The sequence below is a fragment of the Lepisma saccharinum genome, chromosome 19 (genome assembly GCF_977018435.1).
Source record: "Lepisma saccharinum chromosome 19, izLepSacc3.1, whole genome shotgun sequence".
In the NCBI taxonomy this organism is placed as follows: domain Eukaryota; kingdom Metazoa; phylum Arthropoda; class Insecta; order Zygentoma; family Lepismatidae; genus Lepisma; species Lepisma saccharinum.
This window is the reverse complement of record NC_139247.1, coordinates 7386093-7405039: the sequence shown is the minus strand read 5'-3', so window position 1 is coordinate 7405039 and position 18947 is coordinate 7386093. Positions and strand designations below refer to the sequence as shown.

The following is an 18947-nucleotide window of genomic DNA, read 5'->3' as shown; positions in this document are numbered from 1 at the left end:
CTGCTCCAAAATGCTATGCAAAATGTGGCTGATGCTTCTGAATTAAATAATGTGAAATTGGCACTTGAATCTTTGCAAAATACTGTATCAAATCTGCCTACATCACAGGAACTTAAAAATATAAAGAGGGCAGTGAATTGCATATTGAAATCAGAAGATATCAAGAATATCCAGACAGAGATCAAACAACTTACTCAGACAGTGGCCACTCTACCAACTAATCAACATATTAATGAACTGCATGCCCTGTTTGAGGATATCAGAAGACAGGTCCATGATCTTACTGCTCAAAATTCAAAATTGGCAGTTATTGAAAATTTGCAACAAATTGTAGCTAACATCAAGCAACAGCTAGGGACCATGGAATCCAATCAAGCAAATGCTCTGTCTGTTTTTGCCACCCAGCTTCAAGAGATTGTGCAACAATACAAGAAACTTGTTGTGGACATAAAGATCAAGCCAGGCCATGATGATGTTGTTAGGACCATCAATGAGCACCTTGAATCTGTAACAAGCAGATTGCTTACAGCAGAAAAAGAAATAACCGGCATAATCGAGAATCCAAAACATACAGTAATTCTTGAATTGTACAGCATCCCCAACAAAGAATATGATTCACCATTTACACCAGGTGGCAAAATATATATGCTGTCCCCTGCACAATTGTATTACCAGTTTTTTGTTGGGGGCACACTGAGACCAATCAAGATCAAATATTGGCTTCAACCACAGGCACACCACTACCCCACCTTATCAATAACAAATGCTAACAACAAACCAAAAATCACCAGTGTAGAGTTAGAGGATTTTACAGATCCCAATACATTAGAAACATCTTTTGCTGAAGATGATGGCTCTCTGGAATTTCATATACAAATAGGAGACAAATTATATTTAGAAAATCATGTAGTATCAGCTGCTGAACACCCCATAGTTGCAATATTCTTGTTTTCATATTATGTCTAGACAAATTATTGTTGATGAATTACACAGACAAGCCAGACATAATTATAAGAGACTGCCAGTAGTCACAAAGGGCATAGATGATTTATGGCAGAGCGACTTGATTGAGATGGCAAGTGGACAGCTGAAAAACTTAGACAAAATCAACAAGGGCTACAAGTATCTACTCACTGTAATAGACACATTTTCAAAATTTGCCTGGGCTGTGCCACTCAAATCCAAGACTGGAAAATGTGTTACAGAAGCCTTCAGGACAATCATCAATCAGAGTGGAAGATCACCGCGCTATTTGCAAACAGATAATGGCAAAGAATTTTATAATTCTGTGTTCCAACAATTTATTAAAACCAGTCAATACAACATTATTCGAGTTACAGTGATCTCAAAGCCTCAATTGTAGAGAGATTCAACAAAACCCTAAAAAATCTTATGTATAAACAATTTACACTTCAAGGTAATTATAAATGGCTTAATATTCATCCAGACCTTCTACATAAATATAACAACTCGGTCCATTCCACAATCAACACGAAACCCTCTGAAGTAACTTCATCTGATGAGCAAAAATTGATCAGGACTGTTTATTATCCTAGATACCAGCCAACAACAAGAAAGGCCAAATACAAGGTGGGTGATCAAGTAAGAATCAGCAAATATAAGCACTTATTCAAAAGAGGCTTTACAAGAAACTGGAGCACTGAATTATTTACAGTGGTTCAAATTAAACCTGGGACCCTTAACACATATATAATAAAAGACCACCGAGGAGAAATTCTCAAAGGCCGGTTCTATGAAGAAGAACTCAACAAAACTAAACAGCCTGACACATATCTCATAGAAAAAATCATCCGCAGAAAAGGCAACAAGTTATTTGTCAAATGGCTAGGACTTCCAGAACACAGCTGGATCGATGCAGACAAAGTGATAATATGAGCACCTGGGATGTTATAAAGAGGCTGCCAGAACCTGAACAGCAGATTAACAGAAATGGCAAGTTCTGCCTGAGAATATTAGATGTCTTATTGTTGGGCCATCGGCTTGTGGTAAAACTACACTAATGATTGATAATTTTTATTGGCACCCAACTGGTTAGACTGGAAAAACAGGCACTTGTATGTCTTCTCTAAGAGCTTGGAACAATTAAAATACCAGCAGCTGATGAAGCTATGTGATAGATTGGATATAGCCACTTTTGAACCAGATGTTAAGCCACTCCATGAATGTCTTGATAACTCTGTTGTTGTGTTTGATGACATTATACTGGATAATCAAAACAAGGTTAGACATTTCTTTACACAGGGCCGACACAAAAACATTGATTGCTTCTACCTGGCACAGACTTTTTCTAAAATACCGAAGCAACTGATCCCAGACAACAGCAATTTTATATGTGTGTTTCATCAAGATCATACCAACCTCAAACACATACATGATGAATATGTAGGTAGGGACTTGAGCTACAATAATTTTTCCAAGTTTTGCAGTGGGTGCTGGAACCAGGACAGTTATGGGTTTGTCACAATTGATATAACAAGAAAACCCAATAGTGGCAAATACAGAAATAAAATCAACAATTTTCTAGACATTGAAACATATATAAATAACCATGAAAAGGCCAATCATTGGTGATCTTAAATTAAGAGATTATCTTGTAAAAAGATTTAAGGGATGGAAATCACAGAACCGAGGAATTTATGAACAACACAACAAGCAGAACAGACTATTATTGATGCTATTAGTGAATTAGGTAAAAATATCAAAACTGTTACAGAGCAAAATCAAAATTTGATCACAGAGCTTGTACCTGTAGCTGCAAGGAACATATTAGATAATCCAATCACCCCACTTTCCAGTATTCATACACCTAGTCCTGTTGCTCCTCGAAGAATTGTAGCTACCCAGGATCCTATTGAATTGGGTCTTCTTGCTCAAAAATATTTAAGCACACCTAAAGACAACAAAGATGAGGTCTTTGGCTTATATGCTGACACAGAGCGTGATGGTAGCATCATACATAGAATTGGCAATTTCAGAGTAACATTTATGGGAGATGATCTGATTGTATATTCAGAATCTCATCTTGGAGAAAAAGGTGGTTTTGTTAAATATCCTGGCACACCTGGATTGTGGGAACTGATGACTAGGAAAAGGCCTGGCAGCTATACAGATCAAGATTATGAGCACTACAAAGAAATATTAATAAAATCAGATGCTCTATACCAGAACAATGATCCCACACAAAAAAGAGTCAAGTCTAGCAGTGGAGAAAAAATATAACAACTTAATCAAGCCCATATGGTCACAGATCAAGACTGGCAGTGGAATCAAACAATACAACACCCTGCCTAAAGAATTTGTCTGGGTTGATGATGTCAGGAAACTTGTAGATAGGTTATTGGTGATAGCTGGGGAGGAAAATGCTGGCAACCACAATTTTTACAATGAAAAGGTTGGAATTATGGACATGATAAGCACAAAATTGTCTAATTTTATAGTGAATGACACTAAGGGGATTGGATATCTTATAAAAATTATTAATACTCTACCACCTAAATTTTGGAATATTTCTGAGGGTCGGGGGTTGGTTAATGACATTATAAACAAGCTGCCATTTGAACTACATATTCCAGGCTATCAGTATTGTGGTCCCGGTACAAAATTGGACCATAGATTAAACAGAGGTGATCCTGGTGTTAATCCCCTAGATGCTGCTTGTAGAGACCATGACATATCATACAACACACATTCTGATCTTGACAAGAGACATGTTGCAGACAAGAAATTAGAAGTGGCTGCATTTGGTAGATTTGTAAGCAAAGATGCTTCTTTAAGTGAAAAAATAGCAGCATTGGGAACCACCATAGCTATGAACACCAAACAAAAACTGGGGTGGGGGCTGTGAATATGTATATAATAAACCTACAATGAAGGCCAAGGGTGTTATGTATCAAATACCTTATGCAGGTCTTAAATCTCTTAAAACTATTGATAGCCTTTTAACCAAAAAGCAGCGGAAGAAAAAAAAATCTTGTATTGCCAAGGGCCATGGTATGAAATTGTTGCTTAGTACCCCCCAATTAAAAAAATTACAACAATCTAGAAGAAATCACATGTGGGGGGTTTCATATTTACTATCCCGGCCATCTTAGCAGCACTTGGGGCTGTTGGGAGCTTGGCTGGGGGATCAGCTGCCATAGCAAAAACAGTAATAGATGCCAAGAAAAAGAGGGCAGAAATAGATGAATTGAAGCGCCATAACCTGGCCATGGAGAAACAAGGCAAAGGTGTTAAGAGAGCCATAAATAAGTTTAAAAAAAACAAGAGCCGCTTACAAACCAAGATATTGAAGCTTTAATCAAGCCACTGGGCATCAAAAATTTTAGAGGTGTGTACATGTCTGATTCTTTACCAGAACAACCACTCAACAAAGAGTGTGGCATTGTTAATTTGGATAAGTACAAAAATCAGGGCACTCACTGGATCTGTTATCTTAAATATTTAAACAATGAGGCATTTGTGTTTGATTCATTTGGAGGTGTTCCACCTGAAAATTTAATAAAATATCTAAAATCAGCTAATCTTTATTACAATAATGCCCGTGTTCAAAATTTCAAAGATGTTAATTGTGGACATTTGTGTTTATCTGTTCTTAGATATATGTCTCAAATAAATAAACCATCAATTGAAGATTTTCAAAAAGCCTTGTGGTATCTGAAACATCATGGGGGTATTCCATCTCACCAGCCAAAATTGAATATTGAAACTTAGATTACATGATGATATAGTGTATCCCAAAACAATAGCTCTCAGAGCATTTTATGGCATGTACTTGATCCCTAATATTACACACCACAACAACAAAATTGCAGTAGGGGATCAAAAAATTGTCATCACTCCAGGGCAATATAATCTGTCCACTCTAAATGCTCAATTACCCAGAGGTATAGTCTTAACTCAAAATTCTGTCACTCACAGAGTAGAGATTGTATCTGCTACAGAAACAGTGGATCTGGGTACTATAGGAGAGCTGTTAGGCTTTGAGAACAACCCAAAACTTGAACCAGCCATCAAACACACTGCTATTAATATACCTAAATTCTTAGCCATAGAAACTCTGAATATTCACTGTAATGTGGCCGAGGGTATGATCACCAAATCAAATGGCATAGGCACTCACAAACAAACTGGCATCATTGCAACATTTAAACCTAATTCTGAATTTATGGAGCCAATCATCTGCACTCCATCCCCAACATTATATTTTCCTGTGTGCCATAATAGAATAGATAATATTGAATTGATGGTCACTAATGAAAAAGAAGAATTAGTTGATTTTGCTGGAGCCACAACAACTGCAATCATAGAGATTAATATTTAAATAAAAATACATACAAAAAAAATGGAAAATATTGAGAGTTATGAGCTACAATCATTCCCCCCAAACAGGAGGACATTTGCAAATTTAAATCAACCCAACACAGAGATTGAGGTTGATCTTGATGTAGGGGATGGCTTTATACACCCCCACAGAGCAGATCTATACATCAAATTTGATGTTGTAAAGCTCGATGGAACAGATTATCCGGCAAATTCAAATATAAGATTGGTAGATAATTTTGTGCCTCATCTGTTCTCTCTGAAATTGAGATCAGAAAGCATGGTGTTGTTATAAACAGAGTGGATTATCCCGGCATACCTCCACAGCTTTGGCCACACTAAAATTATCCAAAACCGAGGCTTCTTACTACAAAATAGGTAGATTTGAGGCTGGTGATAAAATTATATCTAAAAGCCACACAGTGCTGTTCCCTATGTGCCTGTTGCCAGGATTCTTCTCAGATTACAAAGATATTATGTGGAAGGGTGGTTTAAGAATCACATTTAGAAGAGCTGCCAATGACAATAATGCTTTGATGAGGTACAGCACATTAAACTCTACAGGGGAAGCTCTGCCCAATACCCTACCTGATGAAGGCAAATGTATTATTCAGACTATGGAGCTAAGAATCTCAGTTGTTGAATATGAAGCCAGTTATGCTCTTAAATACAAAGCAGATATAATAAAAAATCCACAGATTCCTTTACAATTTTATACATATCAATGTGTACAGAAGCCTCCCGCTGGTACTTATTATGAGTTTGATGCTACAAATTCATTCTCCAGTATACAATATGACATGCCGGATTTTGTGGTGGTACTGTTTCAGACTGGAAGACACAATAATCAGGAAAAAAATTCAAGTAGATTTGATAACTTCAACATCAAGAACATATATTTTAAAAAATGCAGAAATGAGGTATTCCCTAGAGAAAATTATAATTTAGACATGTCCAAGGATGATTTCCTTAAATTATATGAAGCATTTACAGCATACAAAAGGGTCACTACTGGCAATACTGACATGTATTACACACCAGATGAATTCAAAGCACAGAGACCCATGTTTGTCATCAACACTTCAAAAAGGAAACAAGTTGTGGTTAATGACAGGACAAACATTAAAATTATCTGTGAATTCCACGATACACTCCCTGATGACACCATATGTAGTGTTATTCTCATAGGTGAAAAATCATATGTTTATGATGTAAGAAATGAGAGAGTCACAGAGCAATTCTAGAAGATTTTTGCACAATGCATTGTCTTAGTACTAGATATGCAAGTTGAGGCTGGTGTCCAATTAAAATATTGAGCATATTCCAGGTAACATATTAACATAACAGCAACAAGTATTTAAGCATATATTACATTATATTATTGTGTAAGCAAAAGCTCTTATGAGCATTTTTGCCCTAGATTTAAGTATAGTCAAAACAATAACAAGGGGGGGCATATTTTTGACAAGTTTATGGACAACAAACTGAGAGATGTAGCTTTTACACACTTGGCCAAATCTGTCTGAGGAGAGTTCTTCATTTCTACACTAGAATTCAGGATTCTTTAGATTTAAATATGTACACACATGGCCGATTGGGCTATATGCCCCCTCTTGACATAGTTTTAAGTGTGGGCAAATCGGGGCATATGAACTCTTCTTTTCTACACTAGGATTCAAAATTCTTGGGGATTAAGAGCATATCACACTTGAAGAAATGGGGAATAAGAGGATCTTGGCATAATTTTAAGTGTGGGCAAATCGGGCTGTTTAATCAAATGACTTCTTCTTTTCTACACCTATAAGTGGTCCCAATAATACCACAAATCATACTACTAGTATATTTATGTTGGTTCCTGGCTGCACCCTTAAACAAAATTTATGTTCCATAAAACTAGACTTGCCAACTTTAAAGAATAAAATTGTGGGAGATATCTTTAGAACCTTCAAACCCTTTAGATTAAAATGTTTTTTTTATTTGCTTAAGTTTGGGGGACCAACAGGCATTTAGTTGCCCAATTATAGGTCTCCGCTTATTACTTTTAAAAGTTACAGCTACAAATATACAAAGTCACACACAAACAAGTAAGTTTATTGTTGATTACATTATCAGAATTTGACATGCTAATCTAGAATATTCTCAGTCGAAAGAAATCACGTTATATATAAAAGTAAAGCAAGGAATTATCGGTATGTACAAAGAAGAAATAGAAATTCACCACACAAATATATCAATAAATGATCATTATTTTTCTGACAGGAGAATTCAACTAATGATTGATATATGGATATGAATATTGAAGCATATTAGAGTATACTTTGGATGCAATATTATCAGAGCAAATTAATGTATCTGTGCTTCACATTCTACTTAAAACATTCTGAACTAGAAACATTAAAAAAGTAATAGGAACTTAATTTCAGAAAACAGGTCTCATGGTGACTGCTCCCACCCCTGTATTTTTCTTCTAATGTTAATGAGAATAACTTCATCAATGGGTCCCAGGTTCAAAACCCAGTGGAACGACATATCACAGTAGTTCGGATCCCACTTTTGAACAGTCAGCACTTTCCAGAAATCTCCAGCGTGTAGCAGACTGGTGCACCAAAAACAACGTCAAATTCGGTGAAATCCCGAAAGCTTCATACTGAAGACTAGATTCAGAATGCAAATGGATATTCATGTTTATTAGGAAAAAGTTACTGATGGTGACTACATCAAAGATGATATTTCATGAATATTATATATTTTCACTTATCAACATCTTATTTTGCATGTGCATGAGCAATTTATGTGACATTCTTTTGATAAAATATTGATTATTGTGAATGGATGCTTTCCTGCATGTTGCAGCAGAAGGGGGGCCCATGTCTGGATGCATCAGCATACTTTATTTCACCTTGCGTGCAAGTGAAGGAGCAGCGCTATTAAAATGTTGACAGTTCATGCTTGCAACCAGTTTATTCGCCCTCCTTGCAACAAAATTGCATTACATTCCGTACTCTTGCCTACAGAATGCGTATCATGAATTAGAACAAGCTTTAGTGCAGATGATGCCATTTTGATTCATCAGCCACACCAGTTCTGGATGCTAATGTAAAATGATGACGTCAGGGTTTAACCTGGTGAAAGCTTTGATGCGCACCAGTGACATACAGAACACCGAAGTGTGCATCAGCAGTGCACCAGCCCATCCACCAGTGGCATCAAGAAAGTGTGGAGTACTTTCAGTTCCAAATAGGCTATCTCTGCATCAAGTGGACTAAACACATGAGTTCAGCAATAAAGAGAGGGGCTAGTGTTGGTTTTGTTAACTTTATCACTATAAGTACATTTTGTAAAACCTTCATGATGCCTAAGGGTCTCTGAGTAATGTAAGATCTTGCAGCTCCTGGAAAACCTCATCCAGCAGGTGGCAAATTTTGTGTTTGTGATACTTTGTTAACTATATTTTTTAGGGCTAAACCAATGCCACTATTTGATGATTCCTTCTATTACTACCTATAGTTGTATAATTTTAGTATGAAATTAGAAAGACTTGTTTATGAGTTATACTAACTCATTACATCACATTCCTCTAATGACATTCAATAACTCTCAAGTTATTCACATGTAGCAATCTTGTGACATTTCTTTCTAGACCTAGAGAGTGCCCAATGAAGTATTTGAAATGTTGCAGAACGTTTTAAATTTAGTATTGCAATTACACTGAAAAATTGGTGATTTGAAAGAAAAAAACAATTACAAAAAATGTTTTAAAAAGAATAAGGAGATACATATTTTGAAATGTATGTTAGTCTTCATTCATTGCAGAAGAACACTGCATGAAATTAAATAATGAGAATGGCAATATGAACTCACTGCAGATTTCCCTTTTCCACAAGTGTGATAAGTCACCGGCTTTGAAATTTAATCTTACACACGAGATCGAGAAGCTTTGAAGAAAGGAGGAGGATTTTGAATTATCTACTGATATTTGCAATCCATAATTAAATTTGAGAACATTATTTAAAAACTAATAACAATTTGCTCGTTTCACAATTGAATTGTTATGGTAAACAATGTAATATTATCCACAAGATTAATTGTATTACTATTTCCATATGTTTTAGTTAAAGTCATTCCATTGTTATAACTGCAACATTATTCAAACTAAAAATAAATATCTGATGAAGGGAATGTGTGTTCTCTGAAAACGTAACAGCAAAAAGTCTGTTTAACCAAAAACTGCAAGAAAATTAATTCGAGAATATGGTTGAACAAAGATTATAATTTTGTAATAATTTGTGTGGCACCACTTTTGTTATCAGCTATTTATTGAAGAGGAGTGGGGACATTGTAACTTGTTTGTACACAGTAAGACTAATTGTGAAGTTGTGGATAAATAGTTTTCAGACAACATTTGTGAGAAGACAATCACAAGCACTCCACAAGCATTGTACTGACTGAGCTTAGGTGCCATAGACTCATTAGTCTGGAAAAATTCAGTCTAGGGTGTACTACATGAGTTAATTTGACACTTTTTGTGACCCTAAAGAAGACTTAATTACTTCCCAGTGTTTCTTAATATTTTTCACATAAATCTTTTTTTTTTCCTTTAATCAACAACTGCACTTGATTCATCAGATATTTTGTGCATCCAATGTGTTGCAGAGATTGATCTCTTTGATTATTTCTTCCAAACATGTCAAAATGCTGACATAATGATGAAAGATAAAATCTCCACAAAGAGGGTAAACTTCAGTCAAAGGGAGACAGAACAGGTAAAAAAATGTTAATTTGCAAAGATTTAAGTTAATGTGACCACAAGAAAAAATGGTGCATTCCTTGTAAGAAAATGCATGATATTTTCCACATTTTATCTCCAGAAAGGTGGAAATTATTTTTTTTCAGATAGGGCCCAAAGTTTGTTACTGCCATCTTGGATTTTTCACATTGCTCCCTTCAATTTGGAGAAGAGTGATAATTTATTTCATTATTATTGGGACACCCTTGTAGCCTCCCCGATGGTGCAGTGGTAGCATCATTGCTTTCTAATCAATTGGTCCCAGGTTCGATTTCCAGTGGAGGCACATAGTGGTTCGGATCCCATCTTAAAAACTGTAGGTCCAGTCCCGATTAGCCTTAATGTGCATAAAGTGGACTTAAAACACCAAATCAACTAACCGGACACCCTTGTATGACATTTAACCACCCACTAATGAGGGATTTTTGAACATTCAGCACCTACTGGGGGGCCCCTCTTTCATGTTGATACAGTTTGAGCTGAAACCCCTATTCCTAGGCATTTCGAGATATTTTTTGAACAAACATCGTCAACATGTTTGTATGTTTGTCATTGGTGGATATCTATAAATGAACCAGTCCATTTTTCTTAAAAATGCTAATTTGAACAATCAGAATTCTACATTTTGAAAGTAGCTTTACTTTCCACAGCTACATGAACTAGAGAGTTGCTTCTCTTGAGCTATTTGTGTGCACTACTCACTAGAGAGTAAATATGTGTAACTAACCTTATAAAGAATAAAGTTATTCAATCAAATATTACTATTATAATAATACTAGAACTGTTTAAACCTAGTAATAGTACTTTGTGAATATTTGACTACTTTTTCTTCTATTTCCAGGTCAATGTGGTGAGTGATACTTCAAGTGATGACAGTGATTCCAATCAGTGTGAAGAAAATGGCTCTGCAGTTGTTGATCCTAACCCCAGCTTAGAGAGGAACTCAGAGACACAAGAAGAATCATCAAGGTATGTAAGTGATTGCAGATATTGTGTTATGACTAGGGCATGCATTTTCAAGTTGTAACACAAGTGTGGCTACTCACCAGGAATTCCTTGAATTCTGTGAATTATTGGCTCCAGGAATTCTGCGTGAATTTTCTCCATAGATGTGAAAAATTGCACGTTTTATTATTCGAAATCCCATTAAATTTATACATATTTATAAATGCCTTAAGACAAGTTTTTCACAGTTTATTGAGGAAAAAAGAAAGCTGCATGGAAAATGATATAGTATTCTCTCAATTTGTTAACTTTGTTAGTGTCCTTTGCAGAACAACCTATCTGACAGAAAGGAGAGTTGGTAATATCTATATAAAGCTGAAATTGAGAAAACATCTGCTTGCATGAATGAATTTTCTTTATACATGTACACTATATTGAATGACACTTCTTCACTGCTGAGAATCATTACCAATGTCCTAATTTTCTACAATCATCACGTTTGGACAATGGCAGAATAAATACATGTCCTTTGATGGAGGTGGATCCTCTTATTACTCGCACCAACGTTCGACAACCAGCACATGTGAACACCCCCCAACCCCCCATTGAAAAGAAATGGTACAGCCATGTGTGTCAAAAAAGGCCATAACCATCCTTGCACTGACAATTCATTCTTTGTTTGGGGAACAGAACAATATCCTGTATTTTAAATTTTAAAAAATGAAGATGAAAACAAATTTCTCACAAATATATTTTGTGTGTGTGTGTATATGTCAGATGACTGTAGAAACCAGTACCAATGCCCAAATGAAATGCCTTACTCATTGCCTGCTACCGCTCCTTATTGAAACACACAGGACAAGCTTCATGATGTGTACCTTGAACACACATTTCAGTGTGTTTCGTTTCTGTAAGAAGAATTGATTTCCCTCACATACAGAGCACCTGCCTTCACTGTCTTCTTCATTATCACTATTGTTTCATTAGTGATGTAACTAACATGTATCGTGCTATAAAACAGGATCCTAACCAAAATGGAAATTAGTGGACAATAAAAAATCTTAGTTGGTGTGTAATTATCACACTTAAGTTACTAACCATTCTCCTCTGTTGCAGTGTACTTTTTCTATTATATCATCAGTGACAAATATGGTTGTGTCACTTTTTCTTTATTCCCAGAGTGGTTAGCACATCAGGAGTCCTGGGTTCGAACCCAACCTAGGCATGGGTGTCTGTAAGTATCAGTTCATCATATTATCACTCATCCCCATCACCAATTAGCCAAAAGTGGCACAAAAGCAAAGTAAAATAAACTAAATCAATCAAAATCAAACATTTTCTTTATTGCGTGCAGTGCTGCATCACTCTTGAAACTTATTTAAACAATTATTTTAAACATGATAGTAATTCTAAGTAAATAATCGCTAAAAATTGTCACACCTGGGAAACCAGATATCAAGAAAATTCACAATGTTCTCATTTGAGTGTAGCACATATATTCCCAAGATATCTTGTGACTGATGTTCTTATCCTCCTGAGACCCATGAGTTTTTGGGGGTAACTTTTTTCAGTAAATATGTGTTATTCACATTATTTGAGCACCAACTTGAAGAAAAATATCAACTTTGTTTGAAAATTTTGTTGTGCATGCACAGAATGAGGTGTGGAGTATTCTTTCCATTGGGCTTCAAGGTGTAACAAATGAAACACTTGAATATATTAAATTCAAGGCACATTTTTATTTTTCTTAAGAATCTGACATAATATTTTGTTCTACTCAATTCCTGTATGCAATAAAATATTGAAGTCCAATATAATGATTGTGGTGGAATATATTTTTTCATTATTTTCATATACATTTGAATTATTTACAAAAATATTTTTCATTAATTTAATTAAATTAAATTTTTATCAAATATTAACCCTTTAGACTGAATGTCACAAATTGAAAGCTTTTAATTCTTGTAGTGAAACATGAGCAAACAGTTTTGATCAACCTGCAAACACAAGAAAATCTTGTTTGAGAATAGCCCTTACATCCTGGTCTCCTACATCGTGCATAGTGTTTCTTATCTATGACTTCTGTAAGATGCACTGCTCCCTCAAATCTTGCTGGTGAATAAGGAATGGGAACTTATGTTTTTCTCCTTTTGACATCTGATTCTTCATTGGCATTGTTTCTCTCTTCATTAGCTTCCTACATTTCACTTCCTTCATATAGTAGATTCTCTGCAATTGATATTTTGAAATTAAGGAACTTGAGAATGTTCTTGGTTGGAATGCCATTCGACAAACATTCTCTTCTGTAACAGAACCATGCATTGGCTACTGCTAAGTCCATAACATGAAATATTACTCTGATAGTCCATTTTCTCGTACGACCTTGCATCATGCGATCACACAAATTCACGCCTCCCATGTTTCTGTTGTATTCTGAAACTATTGCTAGTCTTGTAACGTCAATGTTTCTTTTTTCTTTCTTGCACCATCTTTTACACATTTCAAGAGGTTATATGCCTACCATTGTTGATGCCATAAGAACTCATTTGTTGTCCATCCACTTAACTACAACAATTTTTTCATCTGATCGTACTACTTCATCTGAACTTCCTCTCAGTAATTCGTTGTCGGAGTTATGTGAGCCATTCATAGTGTAGTCACGCACTAGCAACTCCATCGCTCTTTGTCAATTTTGATACAGAGATAGCCTGATCTAGACCATAATAATTGTAAATTGAGATCCAAACCAATATGTTGTCTATTACTTGTATGTATCAAACCAAGGAGTCCTTCAATGCAGAGTAACAACATTAGCTAGACTTGGGTTTTTACAATGAGAAGGGCAAGAGCTAACATCATCATTGTGAGGTCCTGTGTATAGAATTTTGGTTCTAATTTAGGGCAAGTAATTCGAGATATTGGGTTATATTTTTTTGTGTATTTACCACATTTGGGTTATCTGATGTTTTCTCATTTCATGGCCCTTTTCAAAGCAATGTCCACAGAGGAAGATATGGGCTCGAGCTTTCCAAAACCCACCCCCCCCCCTTCCTTCTAAAATAATCTATACTTGGTATTAGGGACTGTGCTATTGGAGAGGCTCCTTGTAATTTTATTGATCAGGGCACAACTTAGAAACAGTCACCACCTTTCACTGGAAAAGAAAATGTACATACAATTCTTGTATTAAATTTTAGTTTCCATGAGGAATATTACTCGCATATTATCAAGGTTTCATTGCTAATTGTGAAACTATCTAAATTAGATTAATGAAATATTGCAAAAACTCTACATGGATACATATCAAACTGTATAACATGTATTGTTGCAGTGGAGAATAGAATTAGGATTTCATTGTAAGTGAATTACTGACTTTATAATGTTTTATGTATATGGCAAAATTTCTGTATGAACAAAGCAGTATGCACACAGTACAGTGTTCTGTGGCATCATTTTCCTGCAAAATAATCTAACAACAATCATTTTTAGTGGTTTTTATTTGATTTTGTCTGCGACATTTCGTTCAGGTTTCCCAGAACTTTTTCAAGCTATCATTTGCCTGATAAGTAAGACAATAAATAAATAAAAAGGTGTAGCCATGCCTAAGGCTCTAGCATTCTGACCACCCACCTTCTCTCATGTAGTGAAACACACAAGAATTATCATTGTGGTCTCATTTACAGAAAAATCTATCTGATAGATGGAAGATTATTGCAAGATTAAATATCTTGAAGATGGTTAGGTAAATTTAAGTTTGGAATTCCTGAACAATTAACAATTTTTTTTTGTAGATTATTATATCTCATAACATTTGCAACTTGTGTTTGTAGATGTATTTCAAGTCTGTGAAATGGCAAATGGAAACTACATACCTTAAATTAAATACTTGTACGTATATACCATTTCAGTGAATTAGAATTTTTGGAAATTGGAATCTCGCAGATCCTTCATATTGTTGATATTTTTTGATTTGCTTCATTTTACTTCACTTTTATGCCACTTTTGGCTAATTTGCAAAGATGGGGAAGAGTGATGATATTGATGAATGGACACTCACAAACATCCATCCCAAGGCCAGGTTTCGAACCTGGGACCCCTAGTGCCGTAGCATGATGTGCTAAGCACTCTGCCATGGGGGCGGCTATATTGTTGATATATTTGTGTGTGTATTAGTGGTATGAAGTGGTAATATCTCTCTCTTTCTGGTTCTACAGCCCTTGGTGGGCCTTGGCCTCCTCCACAATCAGCCTCCATTCCAATCTATCATCAATTCTTCTCCTCCATCCTTTAATTTTCATTGTCCGCAAGTTTGCAGCGACGTCATCTATCCATCGAAGTCGGGGCCTGCCCTTTCTTCTTGCATGGTAAAGCTTTCCTTTCAACATTCTTCTTGGCATCCGGTCTTCCATCATTCTCTCCACATGCCCCAACCACTTTATTCTATGGTCTTTGACAAATCTCACTATATCTTGGCCTTTTATTAAATCATCTAGCTCTGCATTATATCTTATTCTCCAGTCGTCATCTTCCTTCACAGGTCCACATATCTTTCTTAATATTCTTCTCTCAAATATTCTGAGGACATTTTCATCTGACAGTTTCAAAGTCCAATTATCTGATCCATAAGTGACAACTGGTCGTACCAGTGTCTTATAAATTTTAAGCTTTGTATTTCTTGTGATCAGTCTATTTCTAAATAACTGCATATTTGCAAAATATGCACGATTGCCTGCCTGTATTCTTTCCTTTATTACTTTACTCATATCATTATCACTATATACCATTGTCCCCAGATATTTAAAAGAAGGCACTCCCTCAAACTTATTATCTCCAATTGTCAGATCTTGAGGTGCTCTTCTAATCTCAGAGTTTGACATTCTCATATACTTTGTCTTTTTTTCATTTACATTGAGCCCTATTTTTATTGCTTCTGTTTCCATTTGCTCATAGATTTGCTTAAGTGTTCTTATTGTTCTAGAAATGATTGTAACATCATCTGCATATGCACATATTTGACTGGATTTTCCAAATATGGTTCCCTTTTGATCAACTACATTCATTACTTTGTGCAATGCTAGATTAAATAATACTGCTGAAAGGCCATCCCCTTGTTTCACTCCTGTGTTGAATGTAAACTCTTCACTCAGTTTACTACAAACTTTCACTCGTGCCTTAGTACCAGTCATAGTCATTCTTATTAGTCTTATTATTTTGAGGGGAATATTATACTCTTCAAGTACCTTAAACAGTTCATTTCGATTAACACTGTCAAAAGCCTGCCTGAAGTCAACAAATAAAAAATGCAAATCCACATCATGTTCATAAAACTTTTCCATCATCTGTCTAATTATAAAAATCTGATCAGTAGTGCTTCTGCCAGGGCGAAATCCACATTGGTACTCTCCCAGTATATCTTCTGTGTAACATTTTATTCTCTCACTGATCAATCCTGACAAGATCTTATAGACCACACTAAGAAGTGTGATGCCTCTGTAATTTCCTCATATCAATTTATCACCTTTCTTATAAATTGGGCATATTATTCCAGATTTCCATTTATGTGGCATTGTTTCATTTTCCCATATCATTACAATCAATCTATGTATTGCTGCCAACAATGCGTTACCACCAAGTTTGATAAGTTCAATTATCACCTCATCCTCGCCTGGAACTCTATTATTACTCATTTTCTTCATTACAAATTCAACTTCTTCAATACTAGGTACTTGTACCTCATGACCATCCCTATTTTGTATATTCCTATTATACTGCTCTTCTTCTTCTTGGTCTTCCACTTTACTCAAAATCTCTTTAAATTGCTCTGCCCATCTATTGAGTATCTGATTCTCCTCTACAATTACTTTCCCGTTCTTATCCTTACATACTTCTATTCTTGGCTCAAATCCTATTCTCATTCTATTTATAGCTCTATAGAATTTTCTTATTTCACTTTGCTGATTTAGTTCTTCTATTTCTTGCATCTTCTTTTTATACATCATTTTCTTCTTTTCCTTGCATACCCTATGTGCTTTCCTTCTTAGTTCTTTATACCTCTCAGTATTACTTCGAGTTTCCCTCTGTAGCATTCTCTCTCTAGCTTTATTCTTCTCATCTATAACCTGTATGCACTCTTCATCAAACCACTCATTCCTTTTAGTTTTCTCTTCTCCAAAAGTTTCTTGTGCTGCCTCCTTTATCACTCCTTCTATTATTTCCCATTCTTCCTCAACCACTCGAAGTCTGTAATTCTCTTTCTCCTTCAGTTTACTCTGTACCTTACTTACATATTCACTAATAACTTCTTCGTCTTTCATTTTTTTCATATTCCACTTCTTTCTCTTGGCCATCTCGTTTCTTTGCACCGCTATCAATTTTTCCCTCATTACTAATTTTACCAGGTAGTGGTCGCTATCACAATTGGGCCCTCTGCAGCTTCTCACATCAATAACTGATGAGGCATGACGTGCATTAACCAGTATATGATCAATCTGGCTTATTGTTCCGTTAGGTGCCTTCCATGTTCCTAAGTGAATTCTTTTATGTTTGAAACAGGTACTTGTTATGATCATGTTGTTCCTGACAGCAAACTGGCAAAGAAGGTTCCCATTCTCATTGTTTTCTGCATGGAGAGTATGCCGCCCTGAAACCCCTTGTTGATTCTTGTCCTTTCCTATCTGAGCATTAAAGTCGCCCAATACGGTTACCATATCATACTTTTGGATCTTTCCACATGCTTGTTCCAGATTGCCATAGAACTCTTCTTTCTCGTTCTCATCTTTCTCTTCTGTAGGCGCATGTGCATTTATAATTGTTATGTTTCTAAATCTTCCTCTCAACCGTATTCTACACATCCTTTCATTAATTGCTTCAAATTCCATAAGACTTTTTCTCATCTTTTTGGTTATTATAAAGCCTACACCGAATTTTCCAGTCCTCCTCTCTGGTCCACTATAAAATAATGTGTACCCTGGCTTATCAATTCTTCCTTGTCCCTACCATCTAATTTCCTGAAGTGCAACCAGATCATACCTAAATTTTAATATCTCATTTGACACTTCATTCATTTTCCCAGGTCTTAACAAAGTCCTGACATTCCATGTTGCAAGTGATAAATCATTAGTCCGTAAATATCGCCAGGTTCGAATTCCAATACATCCATCCATCATCCGAGGCTGTTGCATTGGTTTCACAACGGTTTTATTTTTTTGCAGGGTGGGGTTGTCGGCCGCACGCCCAACCCCCAACCTGGAGGACCAGGATTTGTATAGGGTTTTCTCCCCTAGGTAGGTTGGCATTACCGTGCCTTCGGAGTCCTTCCTGCCCCTCGGTTTTCTGTCAGGGTTTCCTTCCCTTAGCCTTTGGGGATCCCTCCCCTTCCTGCAAGGCAGCAGTAGCTGAGCTTATTTAGTGGCGGCTCTCCTCGCCACATTGCAGGATTTTCTTCGGAGACTTGCAGCATTTACCGAGATGCAGTTGCCACTCCACATCTCACTGCCTCCTCCAATCCTGCTGCTGCTTGTCCGCGACTGTTTCCAGCTAGCCAACATATCTGCTGGCCGTTCCCCTATCCGCAACCTGGGGACGCGCCTGGTGGCATGCAGCTCTGCCACTGGGAAGGTAACCCAGCCCAGGAAAGTGGTAATATGTAAGGTTGAAAAAGATAAAACATTGCATGTATGCTTGGATTTTTGTAATATCACCTTGAAATCGGGATTTATAATTGAATTTTATCATGGTGCTAGAGTAGCCACCCCGCCAGCAAATTGTTTATCATACATTGTGCTATGTTGATTAATTTATGAGGGCCATTTTTCTTGTAGTGGCAACACTGTTGGTATACGCTTGTCAGTTTTTGCTGGGACTAAAAAGGATTGGG

The 18947-nt window shown here is 36.2% G+C and overlaps 1 protein-coding gene and 1 long non-coding RNA gene across 2 annotated transcripts; one reads left to right on the top strand and one right to left on the bottom strand.

Moving 5' to 3' along the window:
• Nucleotides 1-10007: 10007 nt before the first annotated feature.
• Nucleotides 10008-13049, top strand: LOC146002766 (uncharacterized). Its single transcript, XR_014443758.1, has 3 exons — nucleotides 10008-10103; nucleotides 10968-11095; nucleotides 13040-13049. It is a non-coding gene; the product is annotated as an uncharacterized LOC146002766 (long non-coding RNA).
• Nucleotides 13050-13144: 95 nt separating this feature from the next.
• On the bottom strand, nucleotides 13145-17964 carry LOC146002765 (uncharacterized). Its single transcript, XM_083140700.1, has 2 exons — nucleotides 17092-17964; nucleotides 13145-13300 (listed from the first exon to the last, which is right to left on the bottom strand). The coding sequence occupies exons 1-2, from the start codon at nucleotides 17962-17964 to the stop codon at nucleotides 13145-13147; spliced, it is 1029 nt and encodes a 342-aa protein (XP_082996826.1).
• Nucleotides 17965-18947: the final 983 nt, after the last annotated feature.